Below are 27,840 nucleotides of genomic sequence, written 5' to 3'. Positions count from 1 at the left end.
ATCTGATGGTTGATCTGGTTTTTACACACAGCCTGGCTATAAATTCCCAACAGTAATTTTATTGTTTTCTCTCCCTCTCTTCTATCAGAAAGATGTACTACATTGAGGAAATGCTGCTTGGCTGATTATGTACCTAATTAGGTTATCGAATTTTGCAAAGTATTTACCATTATAAAGAGCATTCTTGCTAATCTTATCAGCTTTTTTCTTTTTTCCTTTAAGTTGGGAAGCTGTAAAATTTAAAATTTGAAAATATTGTTGATATTGTCCTGTAATGCGCATCTTCATATATACCTCTCACCTAAGCGTAGCTGGCCACTTGCCTAACTTATATGAACCATGTACATGTGGTAACACATTTTAAGCACATAAAAAATGAATTTACTTTCCTTATTCGTGTTTTACACAAGTGGACTAGTTTGGCAAAAACCTGTTTATATGCTATACCATCCAAATGCTATCAGAGGCGTGCATGCTTGAAAAGAGAGTTCTTCCAATGCAGAAAAAGTAGCTTAGCATTTAAATGTATTTGAAATATATAAATGAGTTTAAGCACTAAATAATAAGTAAATTGAAGAAAATACTGTACCTCCGCATCATATTCCCATAACTGATTTCCTCTCATGTGGTGGCATTTTAACATGATTACAGGTCCGCTGAGTCTAGACACATCCAAGCACAAATCATCAGTTCGGATTTCTTTGTCAGCGGTATAAGAAAACACCTGGGAATATAAAATTCAGCTAATAAAATAATCTTAAAAACAAAGAAACCCCACAATATAGCAGATTTCTCTGTGGAAGCATTGATACCAACTTGTGTTTTCAAATAGTCCCTGCCGTGTGATATTGAGAAAGCTAGTTGACCTCTGAGTCCTTTCCCTCAACTGCAAAATAAGGCAGTGTCATCTGTTTCATAAAGTTTTCGTGAGGCCTCAGTTTAATAAACTAAAATAGTAAATACTTATTATTTGGTGGCACCACATTTCCTGCACTATACTTGTCTCGTATATCATACAACCGGTTCAATAAAATAAACTTTGTTAACCATATGGGGCTCAACAAAGGGCACTCCTTATTCTCACCACCATACGACCAGTACCCCAGCTCTATAGAGCTCATGATGTCTTTCATAAAGACGTTTAAATCTTTCTTTCCATAGGTACATCATGTAAATTTTATTAAATATTGTCAGTGTGTTTCCAAAGGTTGTAGAATTAGCTTCTCCAGAGAGCTCATTAAAGGTAGGCTCTCTGCTTTTCTTATACGGTTATAGCTGGGCTTGGCTACGATTCTCAAAATATCCAACAAATGTCAAGGTGGATTGTGGATTCGTTGTTAGCTAATTTAAACTGATACTATAAGAATCTCTTTTTTTAAAAAATTCCTGGTATGAATAATTTATTTATAACATTGATTATTGAAGGTTCATGAGTTAGTAAGTACCTAAATTACAAAAGTTATTTTCTTCTGTTAGCTATGATAAGCATGGTTCAGTGTTTTGTGGGTATTTTTTTCTTTGCAATGTCAAGAGGGAATATAATAAGGAAGATTATATGAGGATCTTTTAGTTTTCCAATGCAGTCTGATAAAATTGGAGGAAGTCAGCTCTAGAAATCAATTATACACTCTGGAGCCCTGGCCTGTAAGCTGAACAAGTTAGTCTTGAAGGGGTTGGCCTCTTCAGCACCGAGACTCAGGACTTCTCTGAAAATCACAAGTGGTAAGAGAAGAATGCAAAGTCAATGATAAGGAAATTCTTCACAAAGGTTGTACATTCTACTCAACAGTATAAAACCTTGAGAAGTGTATGAAATTCATTTAATTAAACTATGTAAAATATAGATTTGATGTACGTCATTCAGAAAAAAAATTTCCTATCTTTTGTACTTTTTAATGCTCACACTTTTAATGGGAATTATGAGTAACCAAAAGAATAAAAGAAATACCTATCAAACATAAGTACTATATCCTTTCCAAACATGGTATTTATTAATACAGTATTCAATTTAATACAAACATATTTAATAGCTGAATTTAGTAGGAGACCTTGATTTGAAGGAGGGAAATTTCTGGAGAAATTTCTTTTATCTTTTGTTTTAATGTGAAGTATAATTTTCCACATTGAAGTATTTTCTTTTAGTTGTATACAGATGCCAGTGTAAATGGAAACACCAAAGCATTCACATTTGCCATTAATTTTGTATGAGGAGTACAATCACAGCCTGAAAAATGATTTTTCCTCAGGTCTCTTATGATAGTTTGGAAACTTTACCACATTCTTTTTTCCTTGATTACTAATTTTAATTCAATCAGTAGCTATCTTAAGTGATTTATACTCAATAAAGATATATTTGTAGAATATATTCTGAGCCTATATATATATAGTACCTGAAATTATGTTTCTTTGGCCTTTGCACTTGAAAAAAATTAACTGATGTTAAAATGCTTGGTCCACAGATAATTTTTTCCTAAAAAAAATCTGTATATAATGCTTTATTTTCTGGCATTAATTTGTTCACAAATCCTAATAATTAATATGATTAATTTATTTTTCATACCTGAGAATCTCATTTTTATGCTTGATTACTATTTTTTTCTTGAAGTAAGTAGCATACTTTATTACACAGTGGTAAATGGGAGGATGGACTTTATTTTTTTAATATGATATTTATTGTCAAATTGGTTTCCATACAACATCCAGTGCTCATCCCAACAGGTCCCCTCTTCAATGCCCATCACCCACTTTCCCCTCCCTCGCACCCCCCCATCTACTGTCTGTTTATTCTCAGTTTTTAAGAGTCTCTTATGGTTTGCCTCCCTCCCTAGCTTTTTTTTTTTTCCCCTGTCCCATCTCCATGGTCTTCTGTTAAGTTTCTCAGGATCCACATAAGAGTGAAAACATATGGTATCTGTCTTTCTCTGTATGACTTATTTCACTTAGCATAACACTCTCCAGTTCCATCCACATTAGTACAAAAGCCCATATTTCATTCTTTCTCATTGCCAAGCAGTATTCCATTGTGTATATAAACCACAATTTTTTTTATCCATTCATCAGTTGATGGACATTTAGGCTCTTTCCACAATTTGGCTATTGTTGAAAGTGCTGCTATAAACATTGGGGTACAAGTGCCCTATGCATCAGCACTCCTGTATCCCTTGGGTAAATTCCTAGCAGTGCTATTGCTGGTTCATAGGGTAGATCTATTTTTTAAATTTTTTGAGGAACCTCCACACTGCTTTCCAGAGTGGCTGCACCAGTTTGCATTCCCACCAACAGTGCAAGAGGGTTCCCGTTTCTCCACATCCTCTCCACCATCTATAGTCTCCTGATTTGTTCATTTTAGCAATTCTGTCTGACTTGTGTGAGGCGATATCTCAGTGTGGTTTTGATTTGTATTTCCCTGATGAGGAGTGACGTTGAGCATCTTTTCATGTGCCTGTTGGCTATCTGGATGTTTTCTTTAGAGAAGTGTCTATTCATGTTTTCTGCCCATTTATTCACTGGATTATTTGTTTTTTTGGGTGTAGAGTTTGGTGAGTTCTTTATAGATTTTGGATACTAGCCCTTTGTCTGATATGTCATTTGCAAATATCTTCTCCCATTGTGTCAGTTGCCTTTTAGTTTTGTTGATTGTTTCCTTGCAGTGCAGAAGCTTTTTATCTTCATGAGGTCCCAATAGTTCATTTTTGCTTTTAATTCCCTTGCCTTTGGGGATGTGTCAAGTAAGAAATTGCTGCGGCTGAGGTCAGAGAGGTTTTTACCTGCTTTCTCCTCTAGGGTTTTGATGGTTTCCTGTCTCACATTCAGGTCCTTTATCCATTTTGAGTTTATTTTTGTGAATGGTGTAAGAAAGTGGTCTGGGTCATTCTTCTGAATGTTGCTGTCCAGTTCTCCCAGCACCATTTGTTAAAGAGACTGTTTTCCATTGGATATTCTTTCCTGCTTTGTCAAAGATTAGTTGGCCATACATTTGTGGGTCCAATGCTGGAGTCTCTATTCTGTTCCATTGGTCTATGTGTCTGTTTTTGTGCCAATACCACACTGTCTTGATGATTACAGCTTTTAGTAGAGGCTAAAGTCTGAGATTGTGATGCCTCCTGCTTTGGTCGTCTTCTTCAAATTACTTTGGCTGTTCGGGGTCTTTTGTGGTTCCATACAAATTTTAGGATTGCTTGTTCTAGTTTCGAATGATCTAGCATTCGAAGAATGCTGGTGCAATTTTGATTGGGATTGCATTGAATGTGTAGATTGCTTTGAGTAGTATTGACATTTCAATAATACTTATTCTTCTAATCATAGAGCATGGAATGTTTTTCCATTTCTTTGTATCTTCTTCAATTTCCTTCATAAGCTTTCTATAGTTTTCAGCATACAGATCTTTTACATCTTCGGTTAGGTTTATTCCTATGTATTTATGCTTCTTGGTTCAATTGTGAATGGAATCAGTTTGTTTGTCTTTCTGTTGCTTCATTATTAGTATATGGAAATGAAACTGATTTCTGTACATTAATTTTGTATCCTGTGACTTTACTGAATTCATGTATCAGTTCTGGTAGACTTTTGGTGGAGTCTATCGGGTGTTCCATGTACAATATCATGTCATCTGCAAAAAGTGAAAGCTTGACTTCATCTTTGCCAATTTTGATGCCTTTAATTTCCTTTTGTTGTCTGATTGCTGATGCTAGCACTTCCAACACTATGTTAAACAACAGCGGTGAGGGGCGCCTGGGTGGCTCAGTCGGTTAAGCGTCCGACTTCGGCTCAGGTCATGATCTCACGGTCTGTGAGTTCGAGCCCCGCGTCGGGCTCTGTGCTGACAGCTCAGAGCCTGGAGCCCATTTCAGATTCTGTGTCTCCCTCTCTCTCTGCCCCTCTCAGCTCATGCTCTGTCTCTCTCTGTCTCAAAAATAAATAAAAACATTAAAAACAAAAAAACAACAGTGGTGAGAGTGGACATCCCTGTCATGTTCCTGATCTCGGGGAAAGCTCTCCATTTTCCCCATTGAGGATATTAGCTGTGGGCTTTTCATAAACGGCTTTTATGATGTTTAAGTATGTTCCTTCTATCCCAACTTTCTCAAGGGTTTTTATTAACAAAGGCTGAATTTTATCAAATGCTTTTTCTGCATCGATTGACAGGATCATATGGTTCTTTTCTCTTATTAATGTGATGTATCACATTGATTTGCAAATGTTGAACCAGCCCTGCAGCCCAGGAATGAATCCCACTTGATCATGGTGAAGAATTGTTTTTATATGCTGTTGAATTCGATTTGCTAGTATCTTGTTGAGAATTTTTGCATCCATATTCAGCAGGGATATTGGCCTGTAGTTCTCTCTTTTTTTTTTTTTTTTTTTTCCTGGCTCTCTGTCTGGTTTGGGAATCAAAGTAATGCTATCTTCATAGAATGAGTCTGGAAGTTTTCCTTCTCTTTCTATTTTTTGGAACAGCTTGAGCAGGATAGGTATTATCACTGCTTTAAATGTCTGGTAGAATTCCCCAGGGAAGCCATCTGGTCCTGGACTCTTATTTGTTGGGAGATTTTGATAACTGATTCAATGTCTTCACTGGTTTTGGGTATGTTCAAGTTTTCTATTTCTTCCTGTTTGAGTTTTGGAAGTGGGTGGGTGCTTAGGAATTTGTCCATTTCTTCCAGGTTGTCCAGTTTGTTGGCATGTAATTTTTCATAGTATTCCCTGATAATTGTATTTCTGAGGGATTGGTGGTAATAATCCCATTTTTATTCATGATTTTATCTATTTGGGTCCTCTCCCCCCCCCTTTTTTTTTTTTTTTTTTTGAGAAGCCTGGCTAGAGGTTTATCAATTTTGTTTATTTTTTTTTTAAAAAACAACTCTTAGTTTCATTGATCTTTACAGATTTTTTAGATTCTATATTGTTTATTTCTGCTCTGATCTTTATTATTTCTCTTCTTCTGATGGGTTTGGGGTGTCTTTGCTGTTCTGCTTCCAGATCCTTTAGGTATGCTGTTAGATTTTGTATTTGGGATTTTTCTTGTTTCTTGAGATAGGCCTGGATTGCAATGTATTTTCCTCTCAGGACTGCCTTTGCTGCATCCCAAAGCATTTGTATTGTTGCATTTTCATTTTCATTTGTTTTCATATATTTTTTAATTTCTTCTCTAATTGCCTGGTTGACCCATTCATTCTGTAGTAGGGTGGGGTGTTCTTTAACCTCCATGCTTTTGGAGGTTTTTAGACTTTTTCCTGTGGTTGATTTCAAGCTTCGTAGCATTGTGGTCTGAAAGTATGCATGGTATGATTTCAATTCTTGTATACTTATGAAGGGCTGTTTTGTGACCCCGTATGTGATCTATCTTGGAGAATGTTCCATGTGCACTCGAGAAGAAAGTATATTCTGTTGCTTTAGGATGCAGAGTTCTAAATATATCTGTCAAGTCCATCTGATCCAAGGTATCATTCAGGGCCCTTGTTTCTTTATTGATCCTGTGTCTAGATGATCTATCCATTGTTGTAAGTGGAGTATTAAAGTCCCTTGCAATTACCACATTCTTATCAATAAGGTTGCTTATGTTTGTGATTGTTTTATATATTTGGGGGGTCTCATATTCGGTGCATAGACGTTTATAATTGTTAGCCCTTCCTGATGGATAGACCCTGTAATTATTATATAATTATAATATATAATTATTATGAATATATGAATTATATATATATAATTATGAATATATATAATTATGAAATATATATAATTATGAATTATAAATATAATTATGAGCCCTTCTTCATCTCTTGTTACAGCCTTTAATTTAAAGTCTAGTTTGGGGGCTCCTGGGTGGCTCAGTCGGTTGAGTGTCCGACTTCAGCTCGGGTCATGATCTTGCGATCTGTGAGTTCGAGCCCTGCATCAGGCTCTGTGCTGACAGCTCAATGCCTGGAGCCTCCTTTGGATTCTGTGTCTCCCTCTGTCTCTGTCCCTTCCCTGTTCATGCTTTCTCTCTCTCTCTCTCTCTCTCTCTCTTTCTCTCTCTCTCTCTCTCTCTTTCTCTCTCTCTCTCTTTCTCTCTCTCTCTCTCTCTCTTTCTCTCTCTCTCTCTCTCTCTCTCTCTTTCTCTGTCAAAAATAAATAAACATTAAAATTAAAGTCTAGTTTGTCTGATATAAGTATGGCTACTCCAGCTTTCTTTTGACTTCCAGTAGCATGATAACTAGTTTTCCATCCCCTCACTTTCAATCTGAAGGTGTTCTCAGGTCTAAAATGAGTCTCTTGTAGACAGCAAATAGATAGGTCTTACTCTATGTCTTTTGGTTGGAGCATTTAGTCCATTTACATTCAGTGTTATTATTGAAAGATATGGGTTTAGAGTCATTATGATGTCTGTAGGTTTCATGCTTGTAGTTATGTTTCTGGTACTTTGTGGTCGTTGCAACATTTCACTCACAGAATCCCCCTTAGGATCTCTTGTAGGGCTGGATTAGTGGTGGTGGATTCCTTCAGTTTTTGTTTGGGAAAACCTTTATCTCTCCCTCTATTCTGAATGACAGATTTGCTGGATAAAGGATTCTCGGCTGCATGTTTTTTTTCTGTTCATCACATTGAAGATTTCCTGCCATTCCTTTCTGGCCTGCCAAGTTTTAGTAGATAAATCCATCACTAGTCTTATAGGTCTCCCTTTATATGTTAGAGCATGTTTATCCCTAGCTGCTTTCAGAATTTTCTCTTTATCCTTATGACTTTATCCATATGACTTTATGCTTTATCCATATGACTATGATATGTCATACAGAAGATCTATTCAAGTTACGTCTGAAAGGAGTTCTTTGTGCCTCTTGGATTTCAATGCCCTTTTCCTTCCCCAGATCAAGGAAGTTCTCAGCTATGATTTGTTCAAGTACACCTTCAGCCCCTTTCTCTCTCTCTTCTTCTGGAATTCCTGATACAGATATTGTTTTGTTTGATTGCATCATTTAGTTGTATAATTCTCCCCTCATACTCCTGGATTTTTTTTTATCTCTTTTCCTCAGCTTCCTCTTTTTCCATAATTTTATCTTGTAACTCACCTATTTTCTCCTCTGCCTCTTCAATCCATGCTATGGCTGCCTCCATTTTATTTTGCACTTTATTTATAGCATTTTTTAGTTCCTCATGACTATTTCTTAGTCCCTTGATCTGTGTAGCAATAGATTCTCTGCTGTGTTCTATGCTCTTTTTCAAGCCCAGCGATTAATTTTGACTATTCTAAATTCTCGTTCCATTATATTGCTTAAATTGGTTTTGATCAATTTGTTGGCTGTCACTACTTCCTGGAGTTTCTTTTGAGGAGAATTCTTCCATTTCATCATTTTGGGTAGTCCCTGTGGTAGCTCCAAACTGCAGGGCACTTCCCCTGTGCTGTCTGGAGAAACTTGTGTTGGTGGGTGGGGCCGCAGTCAGACCGGATGTCTTCCCCCAGGCCACCACTGGGGCCACAGTCAGAATGGTGTGTACCTTATCTTTCCCTCTCCCAGGGGCAGGACTCATTGTGAAGTGATGTGGCCCCTGTCTCGACTACTTACACATTGCCAGGTTTGTGGTGCTGCTGTGATGGGATCTGGCGTATTAGCCAGGGTGGATCTGCAAGGTGGACAGGGGTGGGAGGGGCAGGCTTAGCTAGCTTTGCTGTCAGTGGTCCCCTGCAGAAGGGGCCCTACAGCACCAGGGTTGGGGTAGGGGAGGGAGGCAGGCCTGTTGGAGGGATGGATCCACAGAAGCACAGCATTGGGCTTTTGCATGGTGAAAGAAAGTTTGGTGACGAGAACTGGTTCCCTTTGGGATTTTGGCTGGGGGATGGGCGAGGGAGATGGCGCTGGCTAGCACATTTGTTCCCTGCTGAGCTGAGCTCTGTCTTCTGGGGCTCAACACCTTTCCCTCCTGGAGTCCTTTCACCCTCCCCACTCTCTGAGCACAGAGCTGTTGACTTTTAACATTCCAGATGTTAAGTCCTGCTGGCTGTCAGAACTCACGCAGTCCGGCCCCTCCACTTTTGCCCCTCTGCTTTTGTAAGCCAGACTCGGGGGCTCTGCCTTGCTGGGCGACTGCCCCTCCACCACCCTGGCTCCCTCCCGCCAGTCCGTGTAGTGTGCACTGCCTCTCCGCCCTTCCTACCCTCTTTCGTGGGCCTCTTGTCTATGCTTGGCTCCAGAGTCCGTTCTGCTAGTCTTCTGGTGGTTTTCTGGGTTATTTAGGCAGATGTGAGTGGAATCTAAGCGATCAGCAGGACGCGGTGAGCCCAGAGTCCTCCTAAGCTGCCATCTTCCCCTGACTCTACTATGCTTGAGTATTTCTAGGATGGTTTTTATTCTAATAATAAAAAAGTTAATGTATGTCATGTATATGTCTTTCTTGATTTTATTTGGAAATTATTAGGCTTGATCTCCATTATTTACTCCTTTTATCTATCCGCTTTTTACCCATAATTATCATCTTTATGCTTTTTCATATCTCCTACTGTAGGAGGTTCATGGAATTCACTTTGGGATAGACTAAAATTGCATATGCAAAATACTTTGCAGAGATCCAGGTACCCAGAAAGCAGTCAGTAATTGATATTTAGTGTTACTATATCAGTCTTAGAGGTCCTCCCAGGTTGTGGCCTTGTATGTGAATTCCTGCCTTGATAGTATGCACAGTACCCAAAGAATTTTTAGGACAGGGTCCAGCAGGTTTTGCTCTTACCTATCTGTGCTGAGCCCTTTGCATGCAGTTCTGAGGAGAGGCTCTAATACCTGAAGACTATCCTGACACTTGCAGCATATATAGTCACCCTTTACTGAATTTCTTATGACTTTGGGGACAATGTCCTTAGATTCCTTAGGAAGAAGGTGCTCCTTACGGCTGTTGCCTATTGGCTGTGTCAGTACCCCACATACGCTCCCTCAGGTGGTATGTGTAGCTCCTGGAAGAGTATCTGCCCAATCTGTTCTCCTGCTATAATTAAAACCTTTATTCCTGATTATAAGGTAAGGTATTTCAATCCTGAACACATATGAAGCACATTAACTTAAACATCACACATGTTGATGACTTTGAGATCGAGCCCTTCATTAGTGAAGTCTAATTGTATGTTCTTTTACAAAAATTGGACACTATTCCTCCCTTTCTAGTTAAAGCATTGAAATTGCTTTATCATTGGTTATCAGTACTGATTCTTACCAAAACCAGAAGTGAGTTACATAAATACTATATTTAGCATATATTTCCAGTTGCTCCAATGCAGTTTGATTCTAATAACAATTGGTTAAATCAAAGTCTAATTACTTTAAGTTGACTAGAAGCAGAGTAAAATAATCTCAGTGTCTTCCCATCCATTATAAAAGAGGAATAAGGAGGAGGTTAACATTAATTGAGCACCTGTTGTAGAAACCATGTATAATATGATTCCTATATATTACATTAAATTTGCCCTTTTGTTTCATTGTACAATTACATTCATGTTCCTATGCACACCAACTTAACATTATTGCAAAGCATAATAAGTAGAGCTCTTTACATGAATTGTACAGGTGCAATAATTTATGGTGCTTTGCTGATTATTTACAAAACAGAATTTTCAAATTTAACACAAAACATTATGACCCATCTAGCATTATGCATCTTCTTTTGTAGTCTGCTGGTCAAGCTAGCTCTACAAACAGCCACTAAAAAGGCCATTTTTACTCAATTATTTTAAGTTCAGCTACCTTATAAGAAGTGATTGATCCTTTGTTCCATTTTGTGAGCCCTTTTAGTTATTATGCCTTCCAAAACTACTTTGATGACTATAACATTTTAGTTTTTATTGTCTCCTATTACATTAGTTTGCTAGGGCTGCCGTAACAAAGTACTCCACACAAGGTGGTTTTTAATCTCCTCAGAGCACTGGAGGACAGAAGCCCCAGATCAAGGTATCAGCGGGATTGGTTTCTTCTGTGCACCCCTCTCATTTGCTTGTAGATGACTTCTTTTACTTTGTGTCTTCACATGGTCTTCCCTGTGGCTGTGTCCTAGTCACTTCTTATAAAAACAACACTCTTATTAGGGCCCACCCCTATGATCTCATTTAATCTTAATTGCATCCTTAAAGATCCTATATCTTCCAATGTAGTCCTATTCTGAGGTATGGGACTAGGACCTCAACATATGCATTTGAGGTTGGGGAGAGACACGATTCAGCCCCTAAAGCCTATTAACCCCTTAAACTGAAAGAAATAGCATGTCTTTCCCTACCTCTAGTTGGGTAGATTTTTCCACTTGTCTAGGACCCCTAGGATTCAATTCAGAAAACATAATGGCCTGTTGAATATTACTAGTGAAAATTCTGAATGAAATGTAATCCCAGACTGTCTTCCCTTTTCCTAGGTTGGAAGCCTGCAGTGGGGTAGAATATAGTTGACTCCTTTATCTCACCATTTTAAGAACTTCTTTTCTTTCTTATCTCTCCTGCCCACTCCCACATTCCCCCACACTTCTAATTGGTTTTTGATTCCACCAGGGTGGTAGAAAGTATAAGAGGTCTTACCTGAACTGTCCTTGGTAACTCCTTCCTGTTCTCTGGCCTGGCAGAGATTTAAAGCTCCCTCTTTTGAGAGTGTTTAAGGTTCTTTAGAGATTCCCATAGCTAAGCACCTCTTACTGCAGTGCTGAGAAGACAATGCATATTTTATAAGTGGGCCACTTAAAAAAAAATGTTTATTTTTGTGAGAGAGAGCATAAGCAGGGGAGGGGCAGGGAGAGGGAGGGAGGGAGACACAGATTCAGAAGCAGGCTCCAGGCTCTGAGCTGTCAGCACAGAGCCTGAATCGGGCCTCAAACCCAGGAACAGTGAGATCACAACCTAAGTCGAAGTCAGCCACTTAACTGAGCCATCTAGTTGCCCCAAGTGGGCCACTTTTTATGGCTTGACCAAGGAGGCAAGCTGACTCAGGCAGTGCAGTCACTTCAATTCAGTTGTCACAGGCCAGCTGTACTATGTGTGAGTCAAGTCACAGCCTGCCATATTCCCCAAAAGCATGAAGCGCATAGCAATGAAGCCCTTAAAATGGTGTTCTACATAATGTTCAGGGCACAATGAACTGCAGGATTTTTTTCTTTTTTTTTTTTTTAATGTTTATTTATTTTTGACAGAGAGGCAAAGAATGAACAGGGGAGGGGCAGAGAGAGAGAGGGAGACACAGAATCTGTAGCAGGCTCTGAGTTGTCAGCACAGAGCCTGACGCGGGCTTGAACTCACAGACCGCGAGATCATGACCTGAGCCGAAGTTGGACGCTTAACCGACTGAGCCACCCAGGCGCCCCAGCAGGATTTTTTTCAAGAATTATTAAGACTTTCAAATTTCAAACCATGCTTGACTTCATGGGTTGTGCACCCAGGAAGCTGCCACCCCTGCCTTGAGTCCTCTCAATAAGGTTTGTCCCTGAAAGCTAGACTCCCACCCCCTCCTCTCTAGAGGGCGGACAACTACTCCCTCCATAGAAAACCTCAGTCTTCTCCACCCTTTGATGCCCCCTGTCATGGGTTGAATTGTGTCCCCCAAAAGATATGCTGAAGTACTTTCTTGTAAGCACCTCGGAATGTGAATGTATTTGGAAATAAGGTCATTGCAGATGGAATTAGGTAAGTTACCATGAGATCGTACTGGAGTAGGGTGGACCCTTAATCCAAAATGACTGGTGTCCTTAGGAGAAAACAGAGACATACACAGAGAAAATGCCTCTGTGATGACGGAGGCAGAGATTGGAGCCAGGTGTCATCTACAAGCCATGTGGATTGCAGGCAAATACCAGAAGTTAGAGGCAGCAACAGAGGATTCTCCCTTACAGGTTTCAGAAGGAATACGGCCTTCCCGACACCTTGATTTCAGACCTGTAGCCTCAAGTATTGAGAGACAATAAATTTCTATTGTTCAAGGCACCCAGTTTGTGATAGTTTGTTAGGGCAGCCCTAAGAAACTTATATACCTCCTTCTATTTCTTATGATGGTTGCAATATGATGGTTGCAAATTTTGCATAGTAAAGTCTGATTTTAGATTTCACATCAGTGGCATCTTGGTGTCTGGGCTGAAAATGGTAACATCCAGTTATACTTTCCGAAAGCATCAATCATTTTTATAATCATTTTTCTATTTAAATACATCTTCATAAAGTGGCTCTTTGCTGTATGAGGTGAATAACCTGCTTTCATTGTAGATTTTATAGAGATCAGATTAATTTCTGTCTCTGAATTGATGTACTCAAATAACTGTAGGAGTAATGCCCAACATATAAAAGATGATAGCCAATTTCAATCTGTTCCTCTCAATCAACATTTTTTTTTTTTTTTTTTTTTTTTTTTTTTTTTAGAGAAGGTAAGCATTTTCAATATTTCACCTATGCGTATGGTTTGTTCTGGATTTTTCACTTTGGAAAGTATGTTCAAAGGCATTTATTTCATATTTTTTCAAATATCTACAATTAAAACATTTTAACAATTTTCAAGGATTGTTGTGAGAATGATCTAAAGTATTTTTGCATTCATTCTTTATTTCACACAATTAAAGATTGTGTCTATACATACCTTGCTTAAAATGCTAATGTTATACAGATACTTTTTTGAAACTACTTTTATCTTTACCCCTTTGAAAAATTTGAAGTTTGAAAAATTGCAAGCAAATTTTGCTCAGATTTGTAGCATAAGCAGCTGTATGCAAAACCACTCAAGCAACACAAGTTGCAAAAGGAAGTTCACTGTTCTGAGCCAGGGGTTCAGGAGCTAAAACGCCCTCTGGTGGCTCTTCATTGTTACAGTATTTCTTCTAACATGAGGAAATACTTTGTAATACACACACTAATTTTTCTATTTATATTATGTTTATATGTATTTTGTGTTTAAAGGGTTAATAAGTGTATTTTATTCACCTTTATTACATAGGCTGTGATTTTTCTAGATTTAGTTTTGAATTTGTAAAATACTTTTCCTGCTGAGTCCTCCTATTTACTATAAATGTTCTCAGTTTGAAGGGATGCTCTGTCACTGTATGCCAACTGCTGCACTTTCTAGATGAAGAAACTAAGCAACAGAGTTACAGGATTCGCACAATTTTCCAGAGCCACTTAGTGACGGAGGTCTTTCCGGACCCCAAATTCATTGCCACTATTCTTTTACTTGAGTACACTACCCCTTAAACCCCCGTCACTTGGTCATTTTGGAAATTTGCGCCCTCTGGGAGATGACTTTAGGTATTTCAAGTGTGGTCAATTTGAGAAATCTGCTAAGAATCCAGAAGGATAAATTATTAACATTCCCCCACTAACACACACATATCATAGTAGTTTTCCTCCCCCTCATTCTGTAAAAGTAGCCCAGGAGAATTGTTTAACAATAAAAGACCTTTAGCAATGTGATTTATTTTTCAAAATATCCTCTCAGTGTATGTCACACCATTGTGACATTAGCATGAAGAATGCATACATGGAATTGAATTCATCAATGGAGCTGCCAAGGAAAGAACCTTTGCTTCTAGACCGGATCTTTTTCTGTCTTAATTGATTATTTCAGTTTTCATCTCCAGCCTGTTACCTCAGTGGTCTGTGTGGAAGAGGGTAAGGAGAGTAGGTAGCTTCTGGCTGTGTGCTCTTTACTTATCTTACATGCCTAGATGATATCTATGGTTTTTTACAGATTTGATGCTCTAAAACTCTATTATTAAAAACAGAATGTTGGTACATATCTCGTATTCAATATTCCCATCCTCTCTTCAACATCAGCCATGATGCATCAACTCTTTCCCCTTTTACTTTGATGTAACAACTTTATATTTCTGAATTTGTGATCAGCAAGTCACTTCATCCTTCCATCCCTGACTGGGTATGTTTTGATCACTTGATTAGGGTTCTCCTTCCCATTCCACTTTTCCCAGAAAAGGGCAACTCTCCTTAAGGTTTTATTACTTTCTTCACTTTCTTCTTGTAGCACTTTGTAACTACTCTCATCTACTCATCTGCATTGTATTGCAGGTATGGTATCGTTTGCACATATGGTGAGTGGGATGGCACTCAAACAATGGGCTTTGGGAAAATGACACAGACCTGGGTTTGGCCTTCCCTCTACTACTCATCAGAACCACAGTTACTGTGAGCCTTTGTCAAAATCTTGCCTTCCTTATCTGGGAAAAGGGATAAAGATGCCCACTGTTTTCTGGGCTACTTCAGAGGTTGAATGAGGTAATTCATGTAAACTCTAAACACAATACTTGATGTAAGTAACATTTCAGTACTCGTTGTTATCTGTACAAAATCCAGGCATATAATTCACATTTGATTACATTCTGTCTCACCTCTGTGTTCTATTTTATTTTATATTTCAAATCTTGCTGCCCCAATAACAAATCCTAAGGATATACTTTTGAACACCTATGGAAACAATTCTAGGAAAAGAATATTTGCCCAATAATTACTTACTCAATTGAAATGAAAACAATTTGTCTTTGGAATCTCTAGTTCACTTTGTGAAAATTAGTGCAGGAGAGTTAGGTAATATAAGCAGGATGCACTAATACAATAACAAAATGTTACATTTCCTTCTTTATGTTTCTATTTTCCTTCTACCTCATTGTTAAATCCTCCCATTTTAGACACTATTGATGTTAAAGTTTATGTATGTTTAATACTTTACTGTCTTGAAGGGGTTTAAAGGAAGGCTTCAAGAAATGTAAAATATAAACATTGGGCTCCAAGTACTCATATTTTAGTATTGTGCTACTGAAGAATATAACTTACAAATTTAAGCCCCATTGGATATCCCACTAGATACGTTTGCATGTGCAGATGTTGTTTTCTATGCCATTGTGGTAGAATTCTCAGATGGCCCCAAGATTCCTATCCTAATACACATGCCCTTTATAAACACCCTTTGCTTGAGTGTGTGTGAGACTCTTCTCTGACAGGAAAGTCACTCCATAACTATATTATGTTATATAAGACCTAGAATTAGAAACCCAAGAGACAGATTTTCCTGCTGCCCTTGAAGATGCACACTGCCTTGTTTTGGAGACAGCCAATATGGCAGGGGAACTAGAAGAGCCCCCAGCTGCTGAGAGCAACTCCTGGCACACAGCCAGAAGAAAAACAACACCAAAAACCAATGATGGAAGCTCAGTTCCCCAACTGCAAGGAGCTAAAATCTGCCAATAACCAGGAAGCTTGGAAGGGGGCCCTGAGTCTCCAATGAGTTCTCAGCTCTGGCCAACATCTTGATCTTAGTCCTATGAGACTCTAAGCACAGAACCAGTCATGTTGCTCCTGAATTATACCTGTAGAACTGTGAGATGATAATTTTGCATTGTTTTAAGCCACAAAATTTGTAGTATCTTGCTATACAACAATAGAAAACTAATACGGTGACCATTAGGAAAAAGGAAATATATATAAAAATTCAAATTATTCTTACCATGTGAATACCTTCTCCCATGCTATGTCTCTATCGTTTAGGTATTTATTCAATTATTCATCCATCTATTTATTCAAATACTTTTGGGCATGTTAAATGCTTCAGGCCTTATCCAAACTATATAGGCTCTTCCTGAAACTGAATTCAAAACCCAAATAATCTAATTGGGTGCCAACATTTTTGTAAGAGATTCCTCCACTATTCCAGCCTACCTTAAACTCTGTTTTCCATGTTCCCATTGTAATGATTTTCTGTAACAAATTATCTTTCTCTTGATGGTATTCTCTGCTACATTTACCCTGATTATATTATTCCTTATATATTTATTCTCTGAAGAATTTGCCCTCACATATAAATTGCAAGGAAAGTCAAATGAATTACTGGATGGGATATTTTGTTTCAGCCATGGGAAATATAATACACACTTTCCCTTTATCACTAGCTCATGGAGTGATACCGTTTATCACTAGTACCATGGAGCACCAAGATATTTGGTCTTTAGGTTCTTACTGACTTATGCCTGCGAATGTAAAATAGACATAGCAGCAATAATATATATCATTCATGTGACATCTATATAAACTAGTATATTTGTTTGTGTTTATTAGCCAGAAATTCATGGTAGAAGACTTTTGTGCCATCCTTTCTGAATATATTTTTAACTGGTATTTTGATAATATTTCATATCTTAAAAGGTATCCACTTATATCATTAGGTACTTCTTGAAAGTCTGGTGTATGGAATAATAATTAGATAAAAATGATTGAATATATGAAAAGCCCCAAAAGGCAAATTATGTCGTAGATGGCACAAAGATACATTTATTGTGTATCAGTTACAACTGCCTCTTATTTGTAAAGGTAAACTATACTTTAGATTGAATTAGACATAATTTTAAAAATAATTTCCAGATTATTATAGCATTTGCACTGAATGCAAATAAAACTAAAATTTTCCAGGTGATTTCAAACTTAAAGTAGTCCTTTTAATTTATACCAGTCATCATTGCTGCAAAGATCAGACTCTATTTAGTTTGCAAGTCAAAGATTCAAGTGTAAGTAGTTTATTACTTAGATGATCCCAGGAAAAACCAGTAGGTGAGTAATGAAGGAAAAGAACTAACAAATGGTACATTACAAATTAGTTGTACTATGGATAACTGGAACTTACGCCTTTGGGGATCTCTGCATAGAACAAGCAGTCCCCTCAAAGGGTGAAGAATTTGGGATAATGTATGTTATCTGCCATCAGTTTGCTTGGGATGTGCATCCGGATGGAAATCCCCAAGAGTGACTAGGTAGGCAAAGCAGATTCTGGCAGTGAAAACCCTCAGGCAAAGGGACAGAGGTTGTGGCCTTTGGATGTTGGGCTGAAAGCAAGTGGAAGGAGAGAAAGAACAGACCACTGGGGAACACCTGCTGTGTGTTAGGCAAGATGGAAGTCATTTTAAATATACTGCATACCCTAGGTATGATAATCCACATATCATATGTTATATGTTTCTTTAATAACCTTTCGAGGTAAGCATTAGAATTCTTCTTTTATAAATGAGGGGTAAGGGGTTTGAAAGGTTAAATAAATTCCCCTCAGTCACTCACTGTCTTTGATGTACAGCCTATCAGCCCCCAAATCCCATGCTCTTTTCACACACTTAACATTTCCTTCTTTGATAGTTTAAACATTAAGCTCTAGACTATTCAGATTTCAATATTTTCCCCTAAACTGTCCATTTAATCTCCTATTCATTTTTTCCCAGGATACCACATTACATTTAGTCATCATGTCTTCTTAGCCTACTCAGACAGATGCTCAGACTTCCCTCTTTTTGATGACTTTGACAGTTTTGAGGAGTATTGGTTAGGTATTTTATAGATGTCCCTCAGTTTGGGTTTGTCTAATGTTTATCTCATGATTAGAATGTTTTTGAGAGGAAGACCATGAAGGTGAAGTGCCGTTCTCATCACATCATATCAGGGGTTCATGGTACCAACATGCCTCACAGCGTAGAGCCTTGATCACTTAGGTAGTATCAGCCATGTTTCTCTACTGTAAACTTACCATCACCACCACCTTCTCTGTTTACTGTTTAAAAGTAAGTCGAGAAGTACAGACCACCTGAAAGGTGGGCAAGAGCGTTAAAGTCTACCTTCTGGAAGGGGGATTCTCTACATAAATTATTTGGAATTCTTCTTTACAGGAGATCTCAGAGATCAATTTTAACATGTCTCTAAAAACTTCAGGCTAAAATTGGGGGCCCTATGTTTATAATAGGTTTATCTGTAACACACTATGACTCCCGTAATAAATCTTCTCTGGGCCACTTGTTTCACCGGCAAGATGAAGGAAAGTTCTCTTTAGTAGATGGAACTATAATGTGACCATTTTTACCACAGAGAAGTGGCATTTTCTCTTAGCTGTGTGTAAGGCATGGATTGAACATTGGCCATTGTGAACAATAAAAACCACTGTGATCATTCCTTGGTGTTTCCATGACCATAAAATGCACCTCTGAATTTGAAAGCTTTTTTTTTTTTTTTTTTTGAAAAAAATGCCTCAAAAAAAAATTTCTGCAAATCCCCACCAGATACACAAATTTTACTTCTTAAAAAAAAAAAAAAAAAATTCTGGGGCACCTGGGTGGCTCAGTCAGTTGAGTGTCCAACTCTTGATTTCAAGTCAGGTCATGATCCCAGGGTTGTGGGATCAAGCCCAGTGTTCAGCTGAGCATTGAGCCTGCATGAGATTTTCCTCTCTCTCTGTCTCTCCTGCTGCCTCTCTTCCCTGCCCACACAGTTTCTCTCTAAAAACATACACAAACCCAAAACCAAACCAAACTGAAACAAAAAATCCCCAAATCTGTTTAGAATGTTAGTAACTAGAAAGTTTGAGTAGAAATATATCTATCTGATAGGTTTTCGTTAGAAGGTTAAGATCCTTCATTAGAAACTGGAATGGACACTAGGCTGTTTTTATGGTAACCTAGTGAAGCCTTTTTCTCTTGAATGGAAAGGTGTAATTTCTGTATATACTACATGTAGCTTCTTGCTCTATATTGGATCAAGTCCTTTGATACAAGAATAAAAGAAATGAGCTGAAATAAAGGTCTATAGTCTGTCTCTGCTTGTGGTCAAATTATACTTGGGTTCTAAATAACCAGAATAAAAAGCCCTTTTCAGTTTGGCTGCATTCACCATGTCATTTTTAATAACAGAAGTGCATGTCCAAGTATTTTCATGAGGTTGTATTAGAAACAGGTTACAAGCTCTCCTTTGACAGCATTTACAGCCTGAAAGCCCTTTGCTCCTTTGTCCCTTCAAATCAAAATTCCCTTGCTTGACATTTACATTCTATTATCATCTTATCTCCTCTACTTAGAAAACTTAGTTCCACTATACTGGAACTGAAGTTCCAATAGAAGCAGGCTTTCTACTCCATTTGGGCCAGGTATCTTCACTGTCCTTCCATATACTCCATTCTTTGTGCTCACTGACAGCTGTGAAGCCTTTCAGACCCACTCCTGTTCTTATCTGACCTTCTTCTGAACGCTTCCTCAGGTGTAGCGGTGCAAATACTTTTTGTTTCAATGATGATTGTTTTGTATTCCCATCAAGATTGAGTATGGGGATTGTGTACCTATTATGTTTCATCTCATAAAAAGGTGGAAGTGGATTTCAACAGAATTTTACATAGATGTGTAACATACAGATAGTAATAAGAAAAATCCATCCACATAAACATTGGTAATGTTTAAAAGAAAGTATCCAATATAAGGTCAATATATTTTTCCATAGAACAATATTAATGGCCTCTGGATGGATCAGGTATTTGGCAATAAAAGAGAAAAGAAAAACCTATCTTGGGAGACAACCAACCCTTCCTATTACTCCGTGGGGTATAAAATTCTCTCAGGGATACTCATGGAAGGAATCTATGAGATGCAACAAACAGTATCTTCACCAACTTCTTTATACACAAAATAGTTTGAGTTTTAGGTATATTTTTGTGTTCCTCTTGGTGCCCATACATTGCTGAGTATATATACAGTGCTCAATGAATTCTTGATTGATAGAGTTTGTTTCTTTAAATCATTAGGTTTTGGTTACTGACAGTTCAGAATTTTCACATTGTTCTAATACATTTTCTAAAAACGTTTATTTTCTACATGTTTTTTCTCTAAATTCAAGCCATGTCCCCTGTCACTGGAACAGAGATTTCACAAATCATCTGGACTTGCTGCTCTTACTTGTCTAAAGATAGAGATAAAGACTATTAGAACTGATGAACATCTAGTTCAACCATATCAATTTTACCATACTAGAAACTGAGGGCAGAAAGGATAACTTCCATTCAGCCAATGCTATGAAATGGATGTTTGTGTTTCCCCCTCTCCCCAATTGATAATGTGACCCTAGCTGCCAATCTGATGGTATTTGGAGGTGAAGTGTTTGGGGATTAATTAGGGTTAGATGAAGTCTCGAGGGTGGGGCTCCCGTAATGGCATTAGTGCCCTTACAGGCAGAGGAAGAGACCAGAGTCAGCTCTCTTTGTGTCATGTGAAGACACAGCCAGAATGCAGCAGTGTAGTGTACCAGCCATCAAGAGTGTCCCCACAAGAACTTGACCATGTTGGAACCCTCATCTGGGACTTCCAGCCTTCAGAACTGTTGAGAGAATAAATGTCTATTGTTTAAACCAACCAGTCTATGATCTTGTGTTATTGCAGCCTGAGCAGGTTTAGGGTAGTGGACACTCAGGCCTTCTGATGTTATCTTGATGTTTTAGCATGGCTGATTCAGATCAGATATAATTAATGCTGTATAGTAAGGTATATGAAAAATAGAATGCATTTATGATACTTTTCTATTAGGGTTATTGTGAGAATCAAATTCCAGGCATATTTAAACCATCTGGTAAAGGTCTACCATAGGACTAGTGTTCAATATATGAGTTTCCATGCCCATCACTGTCCTAGACTGTTGGGACCAAGAGTTCATGCTCCATTCTTAAAAAGCTTATAATAATAACTAAACCATCTCATACTGCTGATCTGGGCTTTAATTTAGTATAGGATGCAATTAGTCTGAAAAAAAACATTGAGAAGTACTATTTTATGCAAAGAAGAAATTATTGGCATACTTCTATTTAAATAAGAGTGATAGGTTTTAATGATGAGAATAAATTATTAACTAGGAAGACAGCGCAATAGAGTGAGAAAGAATCATTAAAGGCCCTAAAACCATTAGGACCATTAAAATATGAAAGATATTTTGATATTTTGTCATGATTATGTCTACATTTCTAACAAGGAAAAATATTTATGGAATATATACTCTGAACAAATAAAATATCTAAAACATTTTGTTTTCTTGCATATCATAGATATGTAAGCTTGTATTTACTTACCTACTTATTTAAAGTTTTTATTTTTTTTGAAAAGATGGAGAAAGTGTGTGCATGAGAGAGAGAGAGGGAGAGAGAGAAAGAAGAGGAGGAGGAGGAGAAAGAGGAGGAGGAGGGGCAGAAAGACAGGGAGAGAGAGAATCCCAAGCAAGCTCTGTGCTGTCAGTGTGAAGGGTCTCCATCCCATGAACTGTGCGATCATGACCTGAGCTGAAACCAAATCAAGGATGCTTAACTGACTGAACCACCCAGGCACCCCTATGTAAGCTGCATTTAATTGGCTCATCTTCATAATATCTTATATATGATGACTCCTTTTAAAAATTGGTGTTTTAAGTAAAGAATTCTTACAAATCTTGGTGCTGTAAAAAATTATACCTGACATTTTATTTGCCTTGCAGATTTTACGGATTTTTTTTCTTTTTCCAAACTTTGTTTCTTTTTCTGGCATTGGTTAGTCAAGTATTTGATTATGAATTTCTTTCCTAGTTTTGTTGTTGTTACTGAGGCTTTATTGTACTACCTTTTCTTCCCTAAAAAAACAAGCTTTCATATTTGAAAGAAAAACAAAGACCTAGAAATTCCCTTTTCTGTCACTTCTATAGAATTTAATAACTATGATAGAATTAAGAACACAGTAGGATGAAGAATATCTTAGGTATAGCAAAGCAAATCAAAATAAGGATGGATTCTGCTTGGCTTCCAGTGAAGACAAAGTGAGCTAGCCAACCCTGTTAATTTGGAAATCATAGACACTGTTACCTTACTTAGAAACTAATAAAGTGGCCTTTACTATTAGATTAAGCCAAGATTAAATTTCATCTAAACTGCTTCAAATGGTAATTTTAAATAATTATTTATGTCCTCTGTGAAATTTAGGCATACACATGGAAAAGGGGGGAGAATAGGAGTTCATTTCAAAGGACCTTAATATTCATTATATATAGTAAATTCATGCATTCACACCATTAGTTTTTTTGGTATTAAATGTATGAAAACGTTGGCAGGAAGTTCACCTGAACAAAGAAGCAGCTGAGGGTAATGATTAAGACTCAGGTGTGGAGTCAAGAAGAATTATGCACAAGTCAGGAGAAAAGCACTTGAAGATAAAATGGAGAGAGGAATCAGGTTCAGAAGACTGAAACAAGTGTAGAGAGGAGAGCTCTGCTGGCACTTAATGGTTTAATGGAGACAAGCCTATCCTGGTAATGTTAGCGGGAAGCTTGGAGTCTTGTCTTGTACTTAACAGGGCTGCGGAGCAGATAAACAGGTGAGCCCAGGGTGAGACGGGAACAGATGGACCCTGCTAAGATTTTTGTGCTAACAGCCTACCCTTCTCAGTATGAAAAGTTCTTCTGATGGTGTAAGATAAGTACTGTGTGTGTGCTCACGGGTGTGTGTGTGTTGGGGGGGTAGATTTTATTAAACTAGAGTAGTATTAAACTTTCCTCATTATGAGAATGTATGATAGTTTAACTTTTCAAGGGAATTTTTAAAAAATATGCTGGGAATCCCGTTAGTAAAATGAATACAGATTTACATGAATTATTTCCCTAAGAGCTTAAAATATTTTAACATTTACGCCCTATAGAAATTTAATTTTAAGTTCTTTAGAGCATAGACTGATATGATACACTATAATCAATAGAATAAATAGTTCTTTTGTCCTGCTGTGTGCAGTGACATACTTTGATATAATTTCCTAAGACTGTTGTTCCTCTAGGTTTGGTCTGGTGTCCCTCCTTGCTTTTTTCTATTTTTTTTTTAAATTTACATGCAAATTAGTTAGCATATAGGGCAACAATGATTTCGGGAGTAGATTCCTTAGTGTCTCTTACCCATTTAGCCCATCCCCCCTCCCAAAACCCCTCCAGTCGCCCTCAGTTTGTTCTCCTTATTTATGAGTCTCTTCCGTTTTGTCCCGCTCCCTGTTTTTACGTTTTGTTTCCTTTCCCTTATGTTCATCTGTTTTGTCTCTTAAAGTCCTCATGTGAGTGAAGTCATATGATTTTTGTCTTTCTCTGACTAAATTCACTTAGCATAATACCCTCTAGTTCCATCCATGTAGTTACAAATGGCAAGATTTCATTCTTTTTTATTTTTTTTAACGTTTATTTATTTTTGAGACAGAGAGCATGAACAGGGGAGGGTCAGAGAAAGAGGGAGACACAGAATCTGAAACAGGCTCTGAGCTATCAGCACAGAGCCCGATGTGGAGCTCGAGCCCATGGACTGCGAGATCATGACCTGAGCCAGAGTCGGACGCTTAAACGACTGAGCCACCCAGGCTCCCCATGATTTCATTCTTTTTGATTGATGAGTAATACTCCATTGTATATATATACCACATCTTCTTTATCCATTCATCCATTGATGGACATTTGGGCTCTTTCCATACTTCGGCTATTGTTGACAGTGCTGCTATAAACATGGGGATGCATGTGTCCCTTTGAAACAGCACACCTGTATCCCTTGGATAAATGCCTAGTAGTGCAATCGCTGGGTCATACGGTAGTTCTATTTTTAGGTTTTTGAGAAACCTCCATACTGTTTTCCAGAGTGGCTGCACCAGCTTGCATTCCCACCAACAATGCAAAAGAGGTCCTCTTTCTCCGCATCCTCGCCAACATCTGTTGTTGCCTGCGTTGTTAATGTTAGCCATTCTGACAGGTGTGAGGTGGTATCTTGATGTGGTTTTGATTTGTATTTCCCTGATGATGAGTGATGTTGAGCATGTTTTCCTGTGTTGGTTGGCCATCTGGATGTCTTCTTTGGAGAAGTGTCTCTTCTTGTCTTTTGCCTGTTTCTTCACTGGATTGTTTTTTGGGTGTTGCATTTGGTAAGTTCTTTATAGATTTTGGATATGTTCTTTATAGAGTTTGGATATGTCCTTTATATGATATGTCATTTGCAAATATCTTCTCCCATTCTGTAGGTTGCCTTTTAGTTTTGCTGAATGTTTTTCTGTGTGAAGAAGCTTTTAATTTTGATGAGGCCCCAATAGTTCATTTTTGCTTTTGTTTCCCCTTGCCTCTGGAGACATGTTAGTAAGAAGTTGCTGCGGCCAAGATCAAAGAGGTTTTTGCCTGCTTTCTCCTCAAGGATTTTGATGGTTTCCTGTCTTACATTGAGGTCTTTCATCCATTTTGAGTTTACTTTTGTGTATGGTGTAAGAAAGTGGTCCAGGTTCATTCTGCATGTCGCTGTCCAGTTTTCCCAGCACCACTTGCTGAAGAGACTGTCTTTTTTCCATTGGATATGCTTTCCTGCCTTGTCAAAGATTAGTTGTCCATACATTTGTATTTTAAAGTCTAGATTGTCTGATATAAGTATGGATACTCCAGCTTTGTTTTGTTGACTGTTAGTATGACAGATGGTTCTCCCTCCCCTTGTTTTTAATCTGAAGGTGTCTTTAGGTCTAAAGTGGGTCTCTTGTAAACAGCATATAGATGGACCTTGTTTTCTTATCCATTCTGTTACCCTATGTCTTTTGATTGGAGCATTGAGTCCATTGACGTTTAGAGTGAGTACTAAAAGATATGAATTTATTGCCATGATGATGCTTGTAGAGTTGGAGTTTCTGGTGGTGTTCTCTGGTCTTTTCTAATCTTTGTGGCTTTTGGTATGTATGTATGTACATATGTATGTATTTTTTCATCTTTTCTCCCCTCAGAGAGTCCCTTAAAATTTCTTGCAGGGCTGGTTTAGTGGTCACAAACTCTTTTAATTTTTGTATGGGAAACTTTTTATCTCTCCTTCACTTTGAATTACAGCCTTGTTGGATAAAGAATACTTGGCTGCATATTTTTCTGGTTTAGCACACTGAATATATCCTGCCACTCCTTTCTGGCCTGGCAAGTTTCTGTGGATAGTCTGCTGCAAACCTGACCTGTCTTCCCTTGTAGGTTAGGGACTTTTTATCCCTTGCTGCTTTCATGATTCTCTCCTTGCCTGAGTATTTTGTGAATTTGACTGTGATATGCCTTGTGGATGGTCAGTTTTTGTTGAATCTAATGGGGGTCCTCTGTGCTTCCTGGATTTTGATGTCTGTGTCTTTCCCCAGGTTAGGAAAGTTTTCCACTATTATTTGCTGATATTACCCTTCTACCCCTATTTCTCTCTATTCCTCTTCTGGGACCCCTATGATTCTGATGTTCCTTTTTATGAGTCACTGATTTCTCTAATTCTTAAATTGTGCTCTTTTGCCTTCATCTCCTTTTTTTTCCTGGTTCATTATTCTCTGTTTGTCCTCTATATCGCTAATTCCCTTTCTGCCTCATCCATCCTTGCCGCCGCTGCATCCATCTGTGATTGCAGCTAAGTTATAGCATTTTTAATTCATTCTGGCTATTTTTTACTTCCTTTATCTCTGCAGAAAGGGATTCTGATCTATTTTCGACTCCAGCTAGTATTTTTATTATTGTGATTCTAAATTCTGGTCCAGACATCTTGCTTGTAGCTGTGTTGGTTAAATCCCTGGCTGTCATTTCTTTGTGCCCTTTCTTTTGGGGTGAATTCCTTTGTTTTGTCATTTTGAAGGGAGAAAAGGAATTAATGAAGTAGAAAAATTGAAATTAAAAAATTAAAATTAAGGAAATATTAAAAGTTAAAAACACACACACAAATTGAATAAATGATGCTAGATCCTAGGTGTGTTTTGGTCTGGGTGTTGATAGTAGTTTGACAGATTAGAGAGAAAAAAGTGGGGGGGGGGGGAGTAAAAAAAATTGAGAATTTGAAAAAATGAATACACTGAAGTAGACTAAAATGAGATGATGGGGGTAAAATAGAATTTGAAAAAAATATACACAAAAGTAAAGAATATAGTAGAAAAAATGTTTTTAAGAAAAATTAAAAAATATGAATCTTTTTCTGTGTTTAGGAAAAAAAAGAAATGAAAAAGAGAAAAAGAAAATGAAATCGTTTGAAATTTGAAAAAGTGAATACACTGTAGTAGACTAAAATAAAATGATGGAAGTAAAATAGAATTTGAAAAAATTTACATAAAAGCAAAAAAATAGTAAAAAAATATTTTTAATAGAAATTGAATGTAAAAATGAAGTTTTTCTGCATTCAAGAACAAGAAAACCGAAAGAGAAAGGAAAAGAAAAAATAAAAAGGAAATTAAAAATTTGAAAACGTGAATACACTGAAGTAGACTAAAATAAAATGATGGAAATAAAATAGAATTTGAAAAAATTTACACAAAAGTAAAAATATAGTAATAAAAATTAAAGAAAAATATTTTTATTGAAAATTGAAAATAAAAACGAATTTTTCTTTATTCAAGAAAAAGAAAAGAAGAGTAAAAAAAAAAAGGAAAGAAAGAAAACTGAATAGATGAACCTGCTAACAGATTGAAGTAGGACTGAAATTACTTCATTTTCCCCTAGAAGTCAGTCTATGTAGCGCTTTATAGTCCATAAACTAAGCCAGCAGTGAGACTTGTGTTCTTGAAGAGCAAAGTTGGCTCAGTTGAGAGGTGCTCAGTGTAACGGCTCTGTTTTTCCGCTAGATGACGCTACTACCCTACTGGGGTGGATTGTTGAGGTGCTCATTGGTGCGTAAGCGCATGCATCGGGGAGGTGAAAAATGTTGTCACCCTGCTACCCAGTCTGTTCTCCTGATCAGCAATTGCGCATCTATCCTCTGTCTTCAGCTTTCGTCCACTCCTCGCTTTTTCACTGTCCGTGACCAAGCCCCAGGCACTACCTCTCTATGAGTTTTGTCTCAGGTGTGGCTGTTTTCCCGGCCCCTTACTTCTGAAGGACTGTGGCTTTGACCTCTGCTGGAGGGTCTCACTGAGCAATGGCCAAAAGAGCAATGGCTGAATGTCAACTGCACCCAGGAACGTTTGCTGGACCCTGCTGCTGCAGGTGCCCAGAGACTGCACCCAGGTGCCAGCTCGCCCCAGGAAAAGTTCCTGAGATGGTGTAGCAGAAGCGTTTCAGGGATTATGGAAAATCACAACAGACATCTGGCACCAGGCTTCACCCTTAAGGACCTTGCC

At 37.8% G+C, this 27,840-nt stretch overlaps 1 protein-coding gene across 2 annotated transcripts in view; it reads right to left on the bottom strand.

Annotated features, from left to right (window-relative positions):
* Positions 1–27,840, bottom strand: part of GALNT13 (polypeptide N-acetylgalactosaminyltransferase 13) — a 503,024-nt gene that overhangs the window by 11,839 nt on the left and 463,345 nt on the right. For both annotated transcript variants that reach the window (XM_042948793.1, XM_042948794.1), the window contains exon 11: positions 590–724. In XM_042948793.1, coding sequence (XP_042804727.1) covers positions 590–724 — 135 coding nt within the window. The remainder of the gene's footprint in view (positions 1–589; positions 725–27,840) is intronic.

The sequence above is a fragment of the Panthera leo genome, chromosome C1 (genome assembly GCF_018350215.1).
Source record: "Panthera leo isolate Ple1 chromosome C1, P.leo_Ple1_pat1.1, whole genome shotgun sequence".
Classification (NCBI taxonomy): Eukaryota; Metazoa; Chordata; class Mammalia; order Carnivora; family Felidae; genus Panthera; species Panthera leo.
Note: the sequence above shows the minus strand (reverse complement) of the source record. Positions and strands in the feature narration are given on the sequence as shown.